The sequence below is a fragment of the Vidua chalybeata genome, chromosome Z (genome assembly GCF_026979565.1).
Source record: "Vidua chalybeata isolate OUT-0048 chromosome Z, bVidCha1 merged haplotype, whole genome shotgun sequence".
In the NCBI taxonomy this organism is placed as follows: Eukaryota; Metazoa; Chordata; class Aves; order Passeriformes; family Viduidae; genus Vidua; species Vidua chalybeata.
Window position 1 is genome coordinate 41,040,156 of NC_071570.1, and position 16,923 is coordinate 41,057,078.

The 16,923-nt window shown below is 46.3% G+C and overlaps 2 protein-coding genes across 10 annotated transcripts in view; one reads left to right on the forward strand and one right to left on the reverse strand.

The window, feature by feature from the left end:
• ARHGEF39 (Rho guanine nucleotide exchange factor 39) overlaps positions 1-2,026 on the reverse strand; it is a 15,051-nt gene extending 13,025 nt beyond the window's left edge. For 2 of the 3 annotated variants that reach the window (XM_053932345.1, XM_053932343.1), the window contains exon 1: positions 1,525-1,541. The gene's annotated coding sequence lies outside the window, so the exon portion shown is untranslated. Of the gene's footprint in view, positions 1-1,524; positions 1,542-1,997 lie in introns of those variants that run through there. The other variant, XM_053932344.1, reaches the window with a different exon arrangement.
• The window catches only part of LOC128782152 (unconventional myosin-VIIa-like), a 26,415-nt gene continuing 11,116 nt past the window's right edge, over positions 1,625-16,923 (forward strand). For 6 of the 7 annotated variants that reach the window (XR_008428671.1, XR_008428670.1, XR_008428672.1 and 3 more), the window contains exons 1-18: positions 1,625-1,813; positions 1,883-1,948; positions 2,024-2,154; positions 4,832-4,934; positions 7,958-8,060; positions 8,548-8,704; positions 8,974-9,076; positions 9,344-9,472; positions 10,669-10,777; positions 11,888-12,004; positions 12,441-12,541; positions 12,995-13,081; positions 13,256-13,321; positions 13,624-13,737; positions 14,670-14,781; positions 16,065-16,111; positions 16,422-16,487; positions 16,765-16,884. Coding sequence is in view for 4 of the 7 variants with exons in the window: in XM_053932338.1 (XP_053788313.1) it covers positions 1,682-1,813; positions 1,883-1,948; positions 2,024-2,154; positions 4,832-4,934; positions 7,958-8,060; positions 8,548-8,704; positions 8,974-9,076; positions 9,344-9,472; positions 10,669-10,777; positions 11,888-12,004; positions 12,441-12,541; positions 12,995-13,081; positions 13,256-13,321; positions 13,624-13,737; positions 14,670-14,781; positions 16,065-16,111; positions 16,422-16,487; positions 16,765-16,884 (1,863 nt within the window). In the remaining 3 variants the exon portion in view is untranslated. The remainder of the gene's footprint in view (positions 1,814-1,882; positions 1,949-2,023; positions 2,155-4,831; positions 4,935-7,957; positions 8,061-8,547; positions 8,705-8,973; positions 9,077-9,343; positions 9,473-10,668; positions 10,778-11,887; positions 12,005-12,440; positions 12,542-12,994; positions 13,082-13,255; positions 13,322-13,623; positions 13,738-14,669; positions 14,782-16,064; positions 16,112-16,421; positions 16,488-16,764; positions 16,885-16,923) is intronic. The other variant, XM_053932341.1, reaches the window with a different exon arrangement.

Sequence of the window (16,923 nt, forward strand, 5' to 3'; positions counted from 1 at the left end):
AGCCTAGCCAAGACCACATCTTGGTCAAACAGGGCAGACCTGGTGTGGATGGAGAGGCAGCGCTGCAGGGAACACCACCTTAAGCTTAGCATTAGTCCAGAAGTGTTCAAGGCCAGGCTGGATGGGGCCCTGAACCACCCTGTCTGTGGGAGGTGTCCTTGGGCTTTGCAGGGCTGTTGGAAGGAGATGGTCTTTAAGGGCCCTTCCAACCCAAACCATTCCATGATTATATTCAAGTGCAGTTGCAAAGTACTCTCCAGTAATGGACTAAAACGCTGCCATTCGCAGAGCACCTCTAGCCTGGGTAGACTGCAGTCAAGGCTTTCATTTTGCAGACTATTTTCTTTTAATCACATAATAATTAAAACAAACAAGTTATACCAGTTTTGACCATCTACTGCTCATATGAAGAAGTTCTAACACTCCCATTATTGCACAATATATTCTGTGTAAGTTCTGCAGCGTGAGAGTTGTCTGCAGCCTGTGGGTACACTAGAAAACACTTTACCTACAAGTGACAGAACTGCTCCAGCTTGCTTCTCCCCAGCTCATGTTCAAAAATCACTGAACACTCTCTATTACTGTTAATTACCTTATAATGCACCATGACCAGCATCCCCTTCACCATTTCTAAATTATTTGAGTACCCTCACAAAGCAGCCTCTCTTGTTGAGAGCACAGCCTCTCTTGATGTCTCAGGAGTGTAAACACATGGTAGGTCAGCTCCAAGGGCAACATTGGCTGCACACCGTGAGGTAAAAGAAAGGGAAAGGGTGAAATTCTGGAGCCCACAGCCAGTCCTCAGCCACCCTGAGGAGTAAAGGAGTAAATGTTGCAGGAGTTAATACTGGAAATAAAACCTGCACCTAGCCTTCCTTCAATTCGCCTGTGCTGCAGGGTACTAAAAGTGTATTTTGGATCAATCAAAACCAAGGGTATTATATTTTTTTCAGCAGATGAAAAAAATTCCATTAAAAGTCTTTCAGGATTGAACAGAAAGCTTTCCTTGACCAAAACTGAAGCATTTTACTCATTATCAGGGTTCTGGTTTTTTTGTTTTGTTTTGTTTTTTAATCAAATGAAATATGTTTTAAATAAATAAATATTTCTAGTAAAAAAAATATTAAAAAACTACATGAGCACACTGCAAAACATTTACTAAACTCTAATCAAATGTTGTTCTCTGACTGTGACATGAATTCAGGAAATACTTGGTGGAATCAGGGACTAATTTAGCCAAAGGGATCTTTATGGGTCATGCAGTTGAGCCTTGTGCCCAAAGCGAGACTACCACCAAAGTCAGGCTGTGCTGCTCAGGCGTTCATCCTGCCCAGGACCTTTCCACGGATAGAGACCGGGACACGACACGGCACCAACACCGGTCCCAGTAGTAGTAGTAGTAGTAGTAGTAGTGGTGGTGGTGGTGGTGGTGGTGGTGGTGGTGGTGGCCCCGGCCCCGGCCCCGGCCCCGGCCCCGGCCCCGGCCCCGGCCCCGGCCCCGGCCCCGGCCCCACCGCCCGTTACCTGCCGGTCCCGCCGCCGCCCGCATTCAAACGGCGGCCCCGCCCCGGCGGGCGGTCCCGGGGCGGGGCGGGGACGGAGCGTGGCGGGGCCGAGCCGAGCCGAGCCGGGCAGGGCAGGACAGGACAGGACAGGACAGGACACGACAGGACAGGACAGCATGGCGATGGTGTCGCCGGGGCAGCGTGGCCACCTGCCCGGAGCGGCCAGGAACCTTGCGTCGCTGGCCGAGCTAGACGAGGCAGCGCTGCTGGCCGGGCTGCGGGAGCGCTTCCTGCAACAGCACATCTACGTGAGTGCCGGGGGCCGGGGGTGGGGGCGGCGGAGTGCACTCGGCTGACCGGCTGTCCCGTCCCCACAGACCGACATCGGAGACATCCTCGTCGCCATGAACCCCTTCCAGCCGCTGCCGCTCTACGGGAGAGAGGTGAGCGCCGCGGCCCCCGCCGCGCCCCGCCGCCCCCCCGGTTGCTCACCCCTCTCCGCTGCCGCTTCCCCGCAGGTCTCCGAGCGTTACCGGCGCTTCCAGAACGACGCGCTGCCTCCCCACATCTTCGCCATGGCCAGCCGCGCCTACCACGCCATGCTGGGCCGCGGGGGTGGCGGACCCCGCAACCAGTGCATCATCATCAGGTGAGTGGCGGCCGGGGGTCCCGGGGCCGGCGGGGGGCCGGGTGCGGCCCCCGAGCTCTCGCTGGCATCTCCCCACCCAAGGTTCAGGTGAAGCTTCTTTCCGGTTCCGTTGGTGAGTCAAAATCTATCTGCGCTGGCAACACATCCTTCATCCCGACTGCTTTTGAGACATATTAGCGGGCACTTCGTGAGAACGCGTGGGCAGAAAAAACTGGCTTTCCTGGAGCAGCTCGGCCAGCAATCTTTACAACACTAAAGATGGCAGGTTCACTTCTGGTGGGGAACCAGCCACTGGAATCCAGCTCTGGGAAAAGCCATTGGGTGCTCTGCTCTGGCAACACAACTGACATGGTAAAAGCTGTAGTAAAAGTTGGAAGGATGATAATGGAAGGAACCAGTTTTCACAAAGTGGAGCTTCCCAAGTGTAACCGAAGAGCAGGAAGTATTAAACTATGCTTTTCTGCTCTAAGACCTTTGGGAATCTGGTCAGGGAGGATCTCAAAGTCATGGGCAGTTCTGTGCTCTAGAAGTCAGGGGAAAGTAGTTCTTTCAAACAAAGACCCTACCAGTATCACAAACATTTTACTCCATTTTGTCACTCTTGTTCTGCTGGAACTCTGCAGCACAGCAGACAGCATCATTTAGCAGAGAAAGCATTGAACAGCAAGGAGAAAGCCTTGAAATATTAACTGCCTCTTCTCTACAGCTAGGTGTTGTAGAGAACAGTTTAAATATCATCTCAGTTAAAATGCTACTTGCCAACTTGTTTGATTTAATGCTCCCTTGTATTTGCCTGATCATTCAGTGCTTTTGGTCTACATAGTGTGGAAGTCAACTGCTTAATCACTGCTGAGTGTTTTGGTGGGACTGGGAGCTGACTTTGAAGGGCACTTGAGCCTCACTCATTTCTGTGCCGTCAGGCAATTGGTGCCTGAGCTTAAGTGAAGTGAAATGCTCTCAGTAAGTGGTGGCCCTGGGGTCAGGGGGTGCAAGAGGCACTACTGGTGGGGCTTTGGGGGATAGAGAACAGTCATTGTATTTGTTTTGGGAGGTAGAAGACAAGAAAGAGTAACCCATGAGAATTTGTGGAGTGGTCAGTGGTCTGGTTGTTTTCTGCCAGCAGTTCAGAGATGAATTTGATAGACTCCTGTCCTTTTACCTGGTCTGTGTGTTACTGTCACAAGAAGTTTGTGATTTTCCTCTCTATGGGTGGTGAAACACTAATTAACAGGTTTTCCTACATGAGCACAGTTGGGGTGAACAGGGAAGATGAGGTCACTTCTGTTAGACCACAGTTCACCACAACAGCACAGGGACACACCAGGATCTGCTGTCCCTGGTGGTCTCTTTGGTGTCTCCAACTGAGTCTGGGAGGTCTGGATCGCATTCTTCAGAGGTGATGTTGGATGAAGCAGCTGCTGCCAGATCATAAGTGTTCATTGCTACCAAATTGACTTCAGCCACAAATTCTACTGGCTCCTCTTGCCTTCCCAGTCCCAGAGGACATTAGTCATAGCCTGCATGTGCTGCAGCACTTGGGTCACCTGAAGATGATTTAGCATTTCTTCAGAGCTGGGGGCAGTTACACACCTGCTGTGCTTGCAGGGCGTTATCAAGGTCTTGTGTTTGTTGGAGGGTCTAAGGTCAAGCTTGAACCATAGAAGTGCTGTTGGATATTGGTTTTTATTGTTTTTTTTTTTTTTTGGTGGAGGAGGAAAGTTACTGAAAAATAAAAATAAACCTGTCATACTGAACGGGTGCACTGGATGGCATGTTCTCAACTGGCAAAATGGTCCTATTTTGTTTGTATGTATTTGGATGGTGCTGTTCTGACCTGTGCTTAAGAACAGGGACCTGCTGTAGTACTTGAGGCTTTTAGCCACCTATGACACATACTTGATACCAAGCACAGAGCCACTGGCAGCTACAAAGCAGTAAAGCCACACCACACGCTCAAAGGTCGGCTCAAAGGAAATGAGGACCTGCCCTCAAGTATACCTCCAGCATTTCCTGCATTTTTTTTTTTTTTCCATGCACATACTGAAATTCTCAGCTGGTGTCATGTTGTCATTTAAGGACGTGTTGTCTCACTGATTGTACATTCCCTCTCCCAGGACAGGGGAAATTGCATTTTCAAAGAGCTGGTTGTTTGACTTGGAGGTGGAGGTGCCATGGATTGTGACAGCACTGTGGGAGTGTGGGCAGCTCTGCACCTGCATTCCCAGCTGTCTGGCATATGGATGTGTGAAACACCTGAGATCTGAGACTGCCACAGCATCTCATGATCAGTATCCAGGTGTGGATGTGATGTAGATAGGGCAAATCTCTCTGGAGAAAGAGGAGGTTGTTGGCTTCAGCATATACAAGGGAGTTGATGTACCAGATGGCTTTTGAAGCAGAGCAAATGGTCTGTCTGATACATCCCATCCAGAAGTGACAGCATGGGATATGTCTGTATTCTCTTGCAGAGGGGAAAAACTTCCCTGATGAAGGACCAGAACTGCATGGTTCATGTGTAAAGCTGTGGCATGTGAGTTTTTACTCACACAGGTGATTTTGCTGAAAAAAATGTGAAACTCTTGCAAAGCACTCTCAAGTGATGAAGCACTTGAGCCATAAAGGGCAGAACAACTATACTTACGTGGTTGATGGAATTTCTGTTGCTTTTTCTTGGCAGTGGAGAGAGTGGTGCTGGGAAAACAGAGAGTACAAAGTTGTTGTTGCAGCACATAATGAACCTATGCAAAGGCAATTCACAGCTGGAGCCGCAGATACTTCAGGTAGGTCATTGCAGGATGGTGCTTGAAGGTGCAGAAGCAACACAGCTGCAAGACAACTTGCATTAGGCTTAGGAAGCCTGCTGGTGAATCACCACTGGAAATCAGGGAGCCACACATAAGAAAATAGTAGATAAGAATGGTGAGATATCTGGCCACAAATTGGAAGGGTTAGTAGGTGAGTAATTCTGTTTGCTGGAGAAGATTCTTAAATTAGAAAAAACTATTGCAATAATTTATCATGTTCTCTTTTACAAGAGATTGGTGACATTTTTCTAAATAATTTCCTGTTTGAGGTAGAACAAGGACTTTCGTTAGAAAAATGAGACCTTGATTTAATGGTACAGAGAGATGAAGAATTCACACACCCTTTAGTAACCCATCCTTGGCTACTTATACTGTCAGGCACATACCTGTTAGCTGGCTAGCTGCCATCCTTGCTCTTTTCATATATCTTTGCTAGCTCATTTTGAAACATATTTGACTCTTTGGTCTGAAATATTTCCACTTGAATTTCCCCCCAGGGAGTTGTGAGGTTTTTTTAAACAAATCATACTTTAAACCTTCCATGTGGTAGATTAACAAGAATGAGTTCTTGGACTACTTCATTTTAAAGTCTTTCTTCTCAGATTTCCTGTAGAAACAGCGGTCTTTCTCTGTGGTAGGTTAACTTCAACCAAGCCACTCTGTCAGTCCCCCTCCTTAAGTGGACAGGGGTAGAAAAACATAACAAAAACTTATCAGTTGAGATAAGGACTGTGAGATCACTCAGCAACTACCATCACAGACAAAAGAGGCTCATCTTAGGGAAAGTTAATTTAATTTCTTGCCACTTAATGTCAGAATAGGATGATGAGAAATGAGAACAAATCTTGAAACACCTTCCCCAACTCCTTCCTTCTTCCTAGGCTCATCTTGATTCCCAGTTTCTCTACCTTCTTCCCTCCAGCAGCACAGGCAGATAGAGGATGGATGTTGAGGTCAGTTCATCACAGTTTATCTGTGCTACTGTCTTCTTCCTCATGTTGTTCCACTCCTCCAGCATGGGGTCCTTCCCACAGGAGACAGTCCTTCAGGGACAGACTGTTCCAGTGTGGGTGCCTTGACATGATGCACTCCTTCAGGAGCAGGCTGTTCCAGTGTCAATACCTTTCCTGGGGTACTTCAGGAACAGAATTCTCCAGTCTGGTCCCGTCTACAGGGTACAGTCCTTCAGGAACAGGGTGCTTCAGCGTGGGACCCCTGCAGGGTCACAAGTCCTATCAACAAACCTGCTTCAGCACGGGCTCCTCTCCACAGGCCACAGGTCCTGCCAGCACGGGCTTCCCATGGGGCCACAGCCCCCTGCACATCCACCTGCTCTGGTGTGGGCTCCTCCAGGGACTGCAGGTGGATCTCTGCCCCCTCCGGACCTCCAGGGGCTGCAGGGGCACAGCTGCCTCACCATGGGCTGCACCTCAGGCTGCAGGGGAATCTCTGCTCTGGCAGCTGGAGCAGCTCCTGCCCCTCCTCCTTCACTGACCCTGTGTCTGCAGAGCTGTTCCTCTCACACACACTCACTCCTCTCTTCCTTCTGTGGGTGTGCAGCAGTTTTTATCCCAGAGGCGCTGCCACTGTCAGTGGTGGGCTCAGCCTTGGCCAGTGGCAGGTCTGTGTGGCTCTCTTGGCTGTCTATGCTCTGTTGGACATGGGGAAAGTGTCTGGCATCTCCTCAGAGAAAGCAGCTTTAGCTCCTCCTGCAGCCAATATACTTACCTATAAACCCAATGCCCCATGCTGTGCTTTGGGCTCTGGAATAGTGTATTATTTCAGTGTGGTGTCATCCATGGTGGATCCAAGGTGAATGCCTGTGCTGGGTTGTGGGAACATGGCATTGGTACACCTGCTGTCTCTGCTTAGAGCTGGCTTGGGCCACACTGCCAGGCTGCTTCTGACCTGAGCAGGTTCCACAGCCAGGAGAGCTGTGTTTGCTCAGCAGAGTGCCTAGAGCTAACTTGCAGGTTCCTTCACTGGAAATAACTCACTTCAGCCCAGATAAGCTGCCCTTGGAAAGCCTAGAGATGATAATGAAGAAATAATATGCAGCTTATTTGGTTCCTGTAGATATATCCAAGGACTAAGTTAGTCCATATAGATAGTTCAGTCAGAGAGAAAAGGAGAGAGATTTCTACCAGGCTAAGCCTGGGAAAAAGTCCAAGAGGAATGCACACTATTTATTATCTCTCTTTCTGTTCATATTGTTTATAGATATACTCTACCGCCATGTGCTATTCAGAGTGCACCAATGGTGTGAAATGTTTTTACTTTAAGACAAATGAAATTAGTCTTCACAATGTTCTCTATAAAAGAGAGATGTACTTTCAAATAAACGTTCATTCTTTGCCTTCTGACGATGGAGTCATTTTATTCCTGTCCCTGCCTCAACAGTGACAAGTCCTTTGAGGGATTACCATAATACCTTAAAGCTGTGCTCATCAGGCTGCCCAGCATCTACTCTGAGGCATTGTTCATGCAGTTGACAGACATTCTTTACTCAAATACAGGAAAACTCTCATTTTGCTACCTTTGCATCCAGCTTAGCAAGTTGGTCTGATTGTTCTGTAATTTCTTTATAATATACTGTCGTACAAATTTCAGTAGCTAAGCTGTCATATTAACTGAGTGCCTTGGTGACTTTGTTTATTACTGTTCTATAGCATTCAAATTATCTAGCGATAGCAGATACTGTGTGGAAATAGGTTGTACCAACCTTATCTTCTAACAAATGTCTCAATGATCTTACTGAGATCCCATCAGTTCAATTGTACTGATCATCGTTAATCTCATGCTGCTTAGTCTTTGTGATATTTGCCTCTTTGAATTTCTCTATCCAGGTAGAGATAAAGTAGGTGCTCATCCATATTCATGAAATGGTTCCTTTTCCAGCTGAACTCTGAGTAGCAAATGCTAAAGATATTTTTTTCCAAGTAAGTTAAATTGGATTGCTTAATCTGAAGAATGGTTGTTCTCTTCTTCACTTGTTTTAGGTGAATCCATTGCTTGAAGCTTTTGGCAATGCCCAGACAGTGATGAATGACAACAGCAGCCGCTTTGGAAAATACATACAGCTGCATTTCCAGAAAAATACAGGTAAAGCCAAGGGCAATTACTAGCCTGGGGAATTGTTAGGAACTGGAGGGAGTGGCCTGAGTAGCCAAAACCTGTGGAGGGTAAAAATTTGGCATGTGCCTCCCTGTCATACTGAACAGTGGGAAGGGTGTGCAATCTCACAGCAACCACTGTTGGATAGGACCTGGGTGGGATCAGGCCTGGATTTGGACAGAGTGGGAGTACAGCAAGGATATAGGGGTGAGAGTGCAGGGTAAGTGTTAGTAATACTCTGTGATGCCAGAAGCCTTTGTTTCTGCTAACAGAGGTGATCAGAAATCTCTAAGACCACAGGAAGCATGGAGAAGCCCATTTCCAGTGTACTGGGCAGCCTAGAGGGCCTTGCATACAAAAAAGTTAATTTAGATAATTCTGTGCTCCTGTCACCAAAGAAGAGATGTGGGACAGCCCAGGCAGCTTCATGTCCCCCAGAGTGTAGTTCCTCACCCTGTCACCTTTTTGTGTGCAGTGCAAGGTGCAAAGCTGAGTGAGTACCTGTTAGAGAAGTCACGGGTGGTACAACAAGATACTGGGGAGAGGAATTTCCACATCTTCTACTACATGTTTGCTGGACTGTCTTCAGAGCAGAAGGAGATGTATGGGTTATTGGATCCTTCACTCTACAGGTGCGTCAAAGGCAGTCTTTGTGATGGGTGGCGAAGGGGAAAAGAGCATAATGGAGTCTTTTCCTCTGCCCTGGGGTTTTATCTGTGGGTGGGTGGAGCTACATGAAGAGATACAGAGCATCATGGAAGCCAGGAGGTCAGGGGTCTCTGCTGCACTACCTTGGAAAAGTTTCTTTCCCCTTCTGGTGATCTGCTTTGTTCCCATCGGGGACGACTTGAGTTACGATGCCAATTGTGTGACAGTTTTTATGGGATATGCACTTTCTCAGGTACATAAGTGGACAGTTTGGTACACAGGAAGTCACTGAACGCTGGAAGCACAAATACCAAGAGGTTTGCAATGCCCTTGACATGGTGGGCTTCCAAGAACAGGTTAGTCCTGGGGCTGTTTAATTTCCATCTGTGCTTCCTGCAGGAACAGGGTTTCTTTCTGGCTCCTCTCTTGAAGCTCAGACCTATTTCTTTCTCTAGATTTTCCATTTTGCTTTCAGACCACCTGAGTCTGCCAGACTTTGTGGAGAGCTTTTTCCCACAGGTTGCCTGTGCCTCTTCCCTTAACCTCTCCAACTTCTGGGTTGTCTGTCTTGTACATGTCTACGTGCTTGTAGACTTTTCAGTCACCTTTCTTTTGTGTTTTAGGAGCAAGTGGACATGCAGGCTATCTTGGCTGGTGTGTTGTCTCTGGGCAATGTGACCTTTGAGCCTGAGGAGAGCAATGGGTCTGTGAAGGTCAGTGAAGCCTCCCAGGGATGGCTGAAGGCTGCAGCGGTGAGTCAGAAGAAATGTTGATGAAACCTTATGGGTATTATGTTCTTCCCCACTGGCTGTGTGACTGCAGGAGCTGTTTCTGCCAGAGGATGTTTCTCAGAATATGAAGGTTTCTAAAGAACAAGGGTTTTTTTTTTTTTTGAAATGTACAGTTTGACACCATGTCAGCATTTGTGTTCACTGCTAGTCATACCCAGAGAGATGTGTTTCAGCTTCTGTTTCTTGTGTGTCTAGAACCAGTGTCTCGCACAGTCAGCATATACCTTGCTGACCTCATAAAGCACAAGCTTTTTAAAGCTAAATGTTTTATGTTAATGAGTTTGATGATGCTTTGGAGAAATTCGGGTGTGCAATATCAGTACATTTATTCTGTGTTTTCATTGAATTTTGTCCAAGGATACCCCCCTAAGTGCTGTCATTTTTAATTGGTTATCTTGAATCAAGCTTTCTATTATTTTGCATTAAGTTATCACAGATTAAGAAGTATATATTTCCCAGGACCATTCCATTTTTGCTATATGGGATGAAGAAGTTATCCTGCTTTATTAACAGCACAGGACAGGAAAAAGTAACATACTTCTCTGTTTTCTATTTCTTTTCATTTTGACCTGTTTGAAATCCAGCACCCTTGCTCTTTGGTTTCACTCCCATCTCTTTGCTTGTTTCACTCCTACACCATACCTGAAACAACCACCTACGTCTGTTCAGCAGCCAGCTTCTTATTTCTGAAAGCCTGCTCCTCATTTCTTGCCCACAGGAGGGGAATTCCTGTTAAATCACTTAGGGGGTTCCATGTGTCTGAGGTTTGCTTTGTTTCCTGCTTCTCATGTGGGTTCCTCTGACTCTGAAGCTCAGATGCTTCAGCACCTGCACAATCACCTCCGTGTGGTGCTGTTCAATAAGTCATTAAACTGCTCAGGAGGGACTGGCGTGGCTCCCAAAGAAGGTGAAAGGTGGCAGCACTGGAAGATCAAAACAAAAAGTGATTGAGAGCGGGTGTGTGAGGCTGGTTGCTGCAGGGGTGGAGCGGATCAGAGCCCATATCTGACTCTGGTGCCAGCTGTAGCACTTGCCTTACAGTGGGGCTCAAAGGCCTGAGCCTGAATCATGACCCCATTACACACGGACAGACACAATCCCCAGAAACAGAGCAAGAGTGTACAACTGACTGTCCTCATCTCTTTCCTGTTTCCCAGGGTCAGTTTGGAGTCCAGGAAGACGAGCTGTTAAAATGCCTGATTTGTACAACGTCAGTGACCCGAGGCGAGCAGATCCAGCGTTTTCACACCCAGCAACAGGCAGAAGGTAGGAAACACAATGAACTGCAGACGTGCTGGCTAGAAAGACTGGGCTTTGATGGAATGGTATCCCCACACATGTGCAGCTTATTTGGAACAAAGATGTCCTTCTGTGCCCCTTCATTCCTTTCACACAGAGAGAAGTATGTCAGTGTTTTTCTGTTTAGTCGCTTACTGACATGGAGAGCCATGAATGCTGCTTTTGTTTGGTCTCTAGGAGACTGCAGAGATTAAATGAGAAACCAAGGAATTATCTTTGCTTTCTGCCTCAGTCCAGCCCAGAAAGAAACTCTGGGTATTTGTGCAAAAGAGGGGAAGGCTCCTGTTGCAGAGTGCTGGCAGTGTGCAGAGCTCTAGGTAATAGATGGAGAAACAACCATGAGCACAACGATGTCACAGTGTCAGGAATGGAGTGAAAAGAGTAAAATAGCAAGCACAAGGTGTTATTTTCCCTTTCCATAAAACAAGAAAATAATCTAAAATAATCTGTACCAAAAGGGTCATTTAAATTATAGTACTTTAAAAGATAATTAAAAAGAGAGGTTATTGCTTCAAATAAATGAAAGAAGAAAATTAAATGAGATTAGCTAGTTCTGTTTTACAAATTTCTCTAGACAATAAAATATACGTCTCTAATAAGTCATGTTAATTTGGTCTCCTTCTTAAAATGTCAGCAAGCTTTCCATCAATTGTGTGCTTTTCTTGCCTACAGCATTTAAACATTTAGCAACTATGGGCTAGGAGGAAGAGAACTCTCCAGTTTTCCAAGTAAAATTTGGAGCTTCTCCCTTGTTATAGCAGTGAGGGGATCCATACTTAGTGTATCTTCAGAAGGGAAAGCAAATCTCTGGATATTCTAAAAGGTGGCATGACTCAAAAATGCCCTGGTATGGCATGGCTGATCTTGTAGAAAGATTGTGAAGATTTTTAAATTAAAGAGCTATTTTTACAGCTCCCACTTGCAAAGGATGGGGACAATCCAACGTTTATCTGGTCTTTAAAGTGGCTTCATATAGACATTGTTGCTAGAGGTGGATGCATTGAGCCAGCTTGTGTGCGGTGTCCCCCACTCTCCTGTGAAGCACGGCGGTGAGTTGCTGTTGTTCCCTCTGTGCAGATGCTCGGGACTCCATTGCAAAGGTGGCCTATGGTCGAGTGTTTGGCTGGATTGTTTGCAAGATAAATGAGCTGCTGGCTGAGAACGTGGATCCTGAGGTGGAGCTGAGGGAGATAGGTGAGTTCTGCCTGCTTTGCTCCTGCTCTGTTCTCAAATGTGCATCTCTCAGCCACGATGAAGGACAAGGCACAGCATGAGATTTCACAGAGCTTGCCTGCTGGGATGCATTATCAAAACAGTGATCCTGCTGGAGATAAGAGTCAGCAGTGTGAAGCCTTGTAGGGTTTTGTTCAGCTCTGAGCAGTCAGTTGATCTGAAGCAACTGTGAGGCTGTAGTTCTGGGGCACTCCGGCTCAGCAGAGAAGCTGGAGTGGGTCTTCTCTTAACTAACTCTCCAAGCTGTGGAAGAGCTGCCACTGGTGTCTCTCTTGGATGCATTTTCCCTGTGCCACAAGAGCTGTGTGATAAGAGATTCAATTGTGTGTTAGTGTACATAGTAATCTGCAGGGATGGCCTGCAGGCTCCATGATGTGCTCTTCTTCCCCTTTTTTAGGCATCTTGGATATTTTTGGGTTTGAAAACTTTGCAGTGAATCGTTTTGAACAGCTTTGCATAAACTTGGCCAATGAGCAGCTGCAGCATTTCTTCAACCATGTAAGTCTGATGGGGGTGACCTCACCTTGTGCTGCAGAGAAAGCAGAACACTGCTCTACCTGGCACATGCAGGAGAGCTTGGGGAAAAGCATATCTATTGCCTGGAAGGACAGAAATAGTGAATAGTGAAGAAAGATAGAGAGCAGCAACCTTTCCTGCTGGGGTAGAGGAGCCACTGGGACAGGAAAGGAAGAGATAGAAGGATCAAGCATTAATCAAAGTCGTAATAGCAGGGACACTTACACTCTGACAAGTTTTCTGCTTTATGCACCACTACCAGTGAGTGCCAGGGTTACAGAGAACCATGGAGAACAGCAGCTATATCTTGGACCTCTCATGCTGTGGCTGAGAGTGCCACACCCCCATGCTCTTGTTCAGGGCAGGAAGGAAGATGTCCAGGGTTTGTCTAGCCAAGTCTGCTGGGTGCTTCAACCTCTTTTTTCTTTATTTCAGCACATTTTCCAGCTGGAGCAGGCTGCCTATAAGGAAGAAGAGCTGCCTTGGGAGACCATCACATTCAACAATAATGAACCTATTCTGGTGAGTGAGAGGACTGACAAAATATAATTGCTCCATCCAGCCAAGAGAAAAGTCTTGCTCTTCCTACCATGTGGAGGAGATGCACCTGGGAGGAACCTCTGCAAAGGCCAGTGAGGGTGAGAGGGGATGTCCTGCACTGCTTTACATATGTGCCATGCATCTTCTTTCCTGCAGAATCTGCTCCTGGCCAAGCCACTTGGGCTGCTGTCTCTTCTGGATGAGCAGAGTGCATTCCCTCAGGTATGCATGAGAGAGGAGGCAGAGAAAATAGTCTGGGGGCTAATATATCAATGAATATCTGGGCTACAAAGAAAGCTCTTGGGTTGGAGTGCAGGATGAACAGAGATGTTCCCATGTGTGACTTATGAGACAAGACGTCCAGATCAGAGGCAGTCTAGTGGCATTGGCATCCCTGAGAAGAGTCAGAGAGAAGGTACAGCAGAAGACTATTACACACCCAAGGATACTTCCAACACTTTGTTTTGAATCTGTGTGTCCTCATCAGGCCTTTGTTGCAGCTTATGAAATCTGCTCTCTTGCAGGCAACTGATAAGACATTTGTGGATAAACTAAAAAGCAGCTTTAAGGGGAATTTACACTTCCAGCCAGCCCGAGGCCATGTTTTGGGCTTCAGCATTATTCACTATGCTGGGAAAGTATGTACTGTTTGCAGGAAGACTGCTGAATGTTTATGTTGGAGGGGGTGGGAGTGTTGCCTGATAAATAAGGCTCTGATGTTAAGGCATGTGTGGTCTGAGGATGACACTAACAGAAATGATGTGTTCCAATGGATTGCCCTACTAGAATTCCCTGGGATTTATTAAAAAGGTACAGGAAGAGAAGACCCCTCAGGAAAGTGGGGCTACCTCTCAGAAGTGTAGGGCATTAGAAGAATCTGCTATTCTTCTAATCACCATTCTATTAGGACTCTAGTCCTAAAATAGTACTTTATAAATTACTATGTCCACTGTGCAGCACCAAAGGACAGGCTAAAGGCTTTTTCTCTCCCTATTGGGTTACAATAGCAGTGACTATTTTTTTGCAAACGCCTGGGAACACTGTGTAAACAGCAGGGTAATTAATGTTTTGAAAGTGGAGGCAGTAATTGACACATTCACTGGTATCTAAGTAGCTTAAGATTTAGTATTATTGCATGTAACTTTACTGCCACCAGTATTGAAAGCATTGGTCCACATTAAGTTGAATTGATTGGAGATAATTCTTGGAACAGGAGCAGCTATGACGATTCAGGTCATTGTAACTTGCAGTTTAATAATCTAATCTCAGCATTGTTGACTAAATTATTATTTGTGGCATTCATTATTACAAAAATTAACTTTTAACATATTAAAGGTGGACATCTCGGTGTTATGCTGCACTCCCGTGGTTCTGATGCCTCTAGCATGTGCATGGTTGTGTTCCTCAGGGCTGGCATCTGAATGGGGTGCATGTGTGTTTAAAGAATTCATGTGCAAGCCAGAGTAGAGTCAGTTTAACATGCAGTCAGCCCCCGGCAGGCTGTGGAAGGGGCTTTTACAGCCAGCCTGTGAGCACTGCTGTCCTTAGTGACCTGCTGCCCTTTCCCCAGGTACAATATGCTGCCAGGGGCTTTCTAGAGAAGAACAGAGACACCGTGCCAGCCAACATCCATGGGCTCTTCATCAACAGTGTAACCCCCTTACTCAGTGTGCTGTTCACAGGCAAGTCCCTCTGCACATCCATCATGAGCCAGGCCCCACCTTGGCAAGAGTTAAGTGTGGGCATGAGGCTCATGTGTTTCACAACTGGCAGTGCCAGGGCGACTCTGGGAATGCTGCAGCCTGGAGTGGTGCTGCTGGCATCTACAGAGCTGTCAGAGCAACATGTTTATTCTCTGCTTTGGAAAGCAAAGCAGGTTGTATCCCCTTCCAGAGAATTAGCTGCCGCTCAGATGCTTTCCCATCGTCACCAAGGCCAGTGCAGGACTGTCTGCACTGGTCTTTTCTACACACTCTCTTGTGTAGAAATTTCTTGTCTAGAAATGAAGCTGGTCAAGATCATAGATGCTAAAAATGGAGCTTCATAGCTTGTTAAAAAAACTCTCAGGCCATGCATTATTTTTCTCCTACCACTATGCTCCCCTTTTCCAGTTATCAATAAGCCTTCAGATTCTCCAAGGCTTCTAATTAAATTAAAAATTTAGAGAAAGGCCAGGTGGATACTTCCTTGGAAATTGGCTGGCTGAACACAGTGCTTCTGGTATAGAAATTCTGTAATTTTTTTGTTCCCATTCAGTCCATGCCACTTTCTGGGATTTACAAGAAACTGATGAATTTAATTTCTCTTCTCCACTGTGTTTTTCAGCTACTGCTTAGGACTATCTTTCTTCATTACCATTTTTGCACTGTTACTGAAGCTACTTAGCCTAGTCCCAACTCTTTCAAAGTTCATAAACATCAGATATAACCTGTTCTCAGGTTGGTTGTCCAGTCTGGGCAATGGCTTTAGGTGCTGAACAAAGGGTTTGGTCCAGATGACCTCCAGAGGACACTGCTAGCCTCATTCTTTGATTTTATGATTCACATGAAGCCATCGCATCAAGGGTACACAAGACTCTTACTAGATCATTTAGTAAATTAAACTTCCCTGATTTTCTCATCCTGTCACTGAATTAGTTATAAGCTGACTTTAAATAATCTGAGTGCTGTAGGTGAGGTCCCCATTTGTTGCCTGTGCCATTTTTTCTGCACTGTTAGATGCCCATTGATGATAATTTTATTGAAAGTCATTGAGGTTTATTTAATAACCTGATTGTCATGTCTTCTCAGTGGCAGAAATCAGTAATGCCTGCATTATATGCTTCATACAGTACTTCCACATGGTGGAACCTAACACCCTGTGATTCAGTATTTGTAAGGAGGTTTGTGCAGGAAGTGAGGTTTGAATTTTTAGTCCTAGTAGATTGCAAAGGTACGAAATCAACTAATTGTCTGTGTTCTTCCAGCCACGATCTCCAGGACAGGGACGCTGATGCCTCATGTGAAAGCCAAGGTATTGCACTTCAGGTCCACATCACAATTGATAAATATTACCTCATAATTATTATTTCAGAAACTGTCTGAAAAAGGGCAGGCAGAAGTTGGTTTAAAATAAGAGCAGACAGCAATCAGCTTATAACAGTTTCTCCTTTGTTTTTTACCATGTTTTGTGCTTGCTTCTCCCATTTATATGTTTAGCTTGTCTTCCCTCCCATTACATCCATTCTCCCTCATTTTTTGCCATCTGCCTTCCAGCAGTGCTCCTTGGCTGTCAATCAAGCACTTCTTTCCAGGGCTGATTCTTTGTTTTGATCTGGTTTCAGGTCATACCAGGAGCAGATGACAAGTTCAACAGCACACGGAAACAGTCTGCTGGAGCTCAGTTCCGGGTACGGTACTGCTGCCCTGAGGTGCCCTGTGAGATGAAAGCAGTGATAAAATTACCACTGCACTGCTTCCAGAGTGCTAAGCATGGTTAAAGCAGACATTATGTAGACAGGGGTTTTCCTGATTGCCAAGCAGGGCTGATCATGGTGGAATGGGCCCAGTTGTTGCCAGAGCCCAGGAAATTGCTGCAGGGTGAGAAAACAGTTCTTGCTGCAGGATATTGCACATCTGGCAGTGCTTTGGCTTGATGGACTGTTGATCTTCCTCTGCCCTTGCCAGCATTCCCTGATGGTGCTCATGGAGAGGATGTATTCTGCCAACCCACACTTTGTGCGCTGCATAAAGCCCAACAGCCAGAAGGAGCCAGGTGTGCTGGACAACCAGGTGGTGCTGCTGCAGGTGAGCAAAAGCAGTGTCCTTTACAGAGACTTCTGCCAC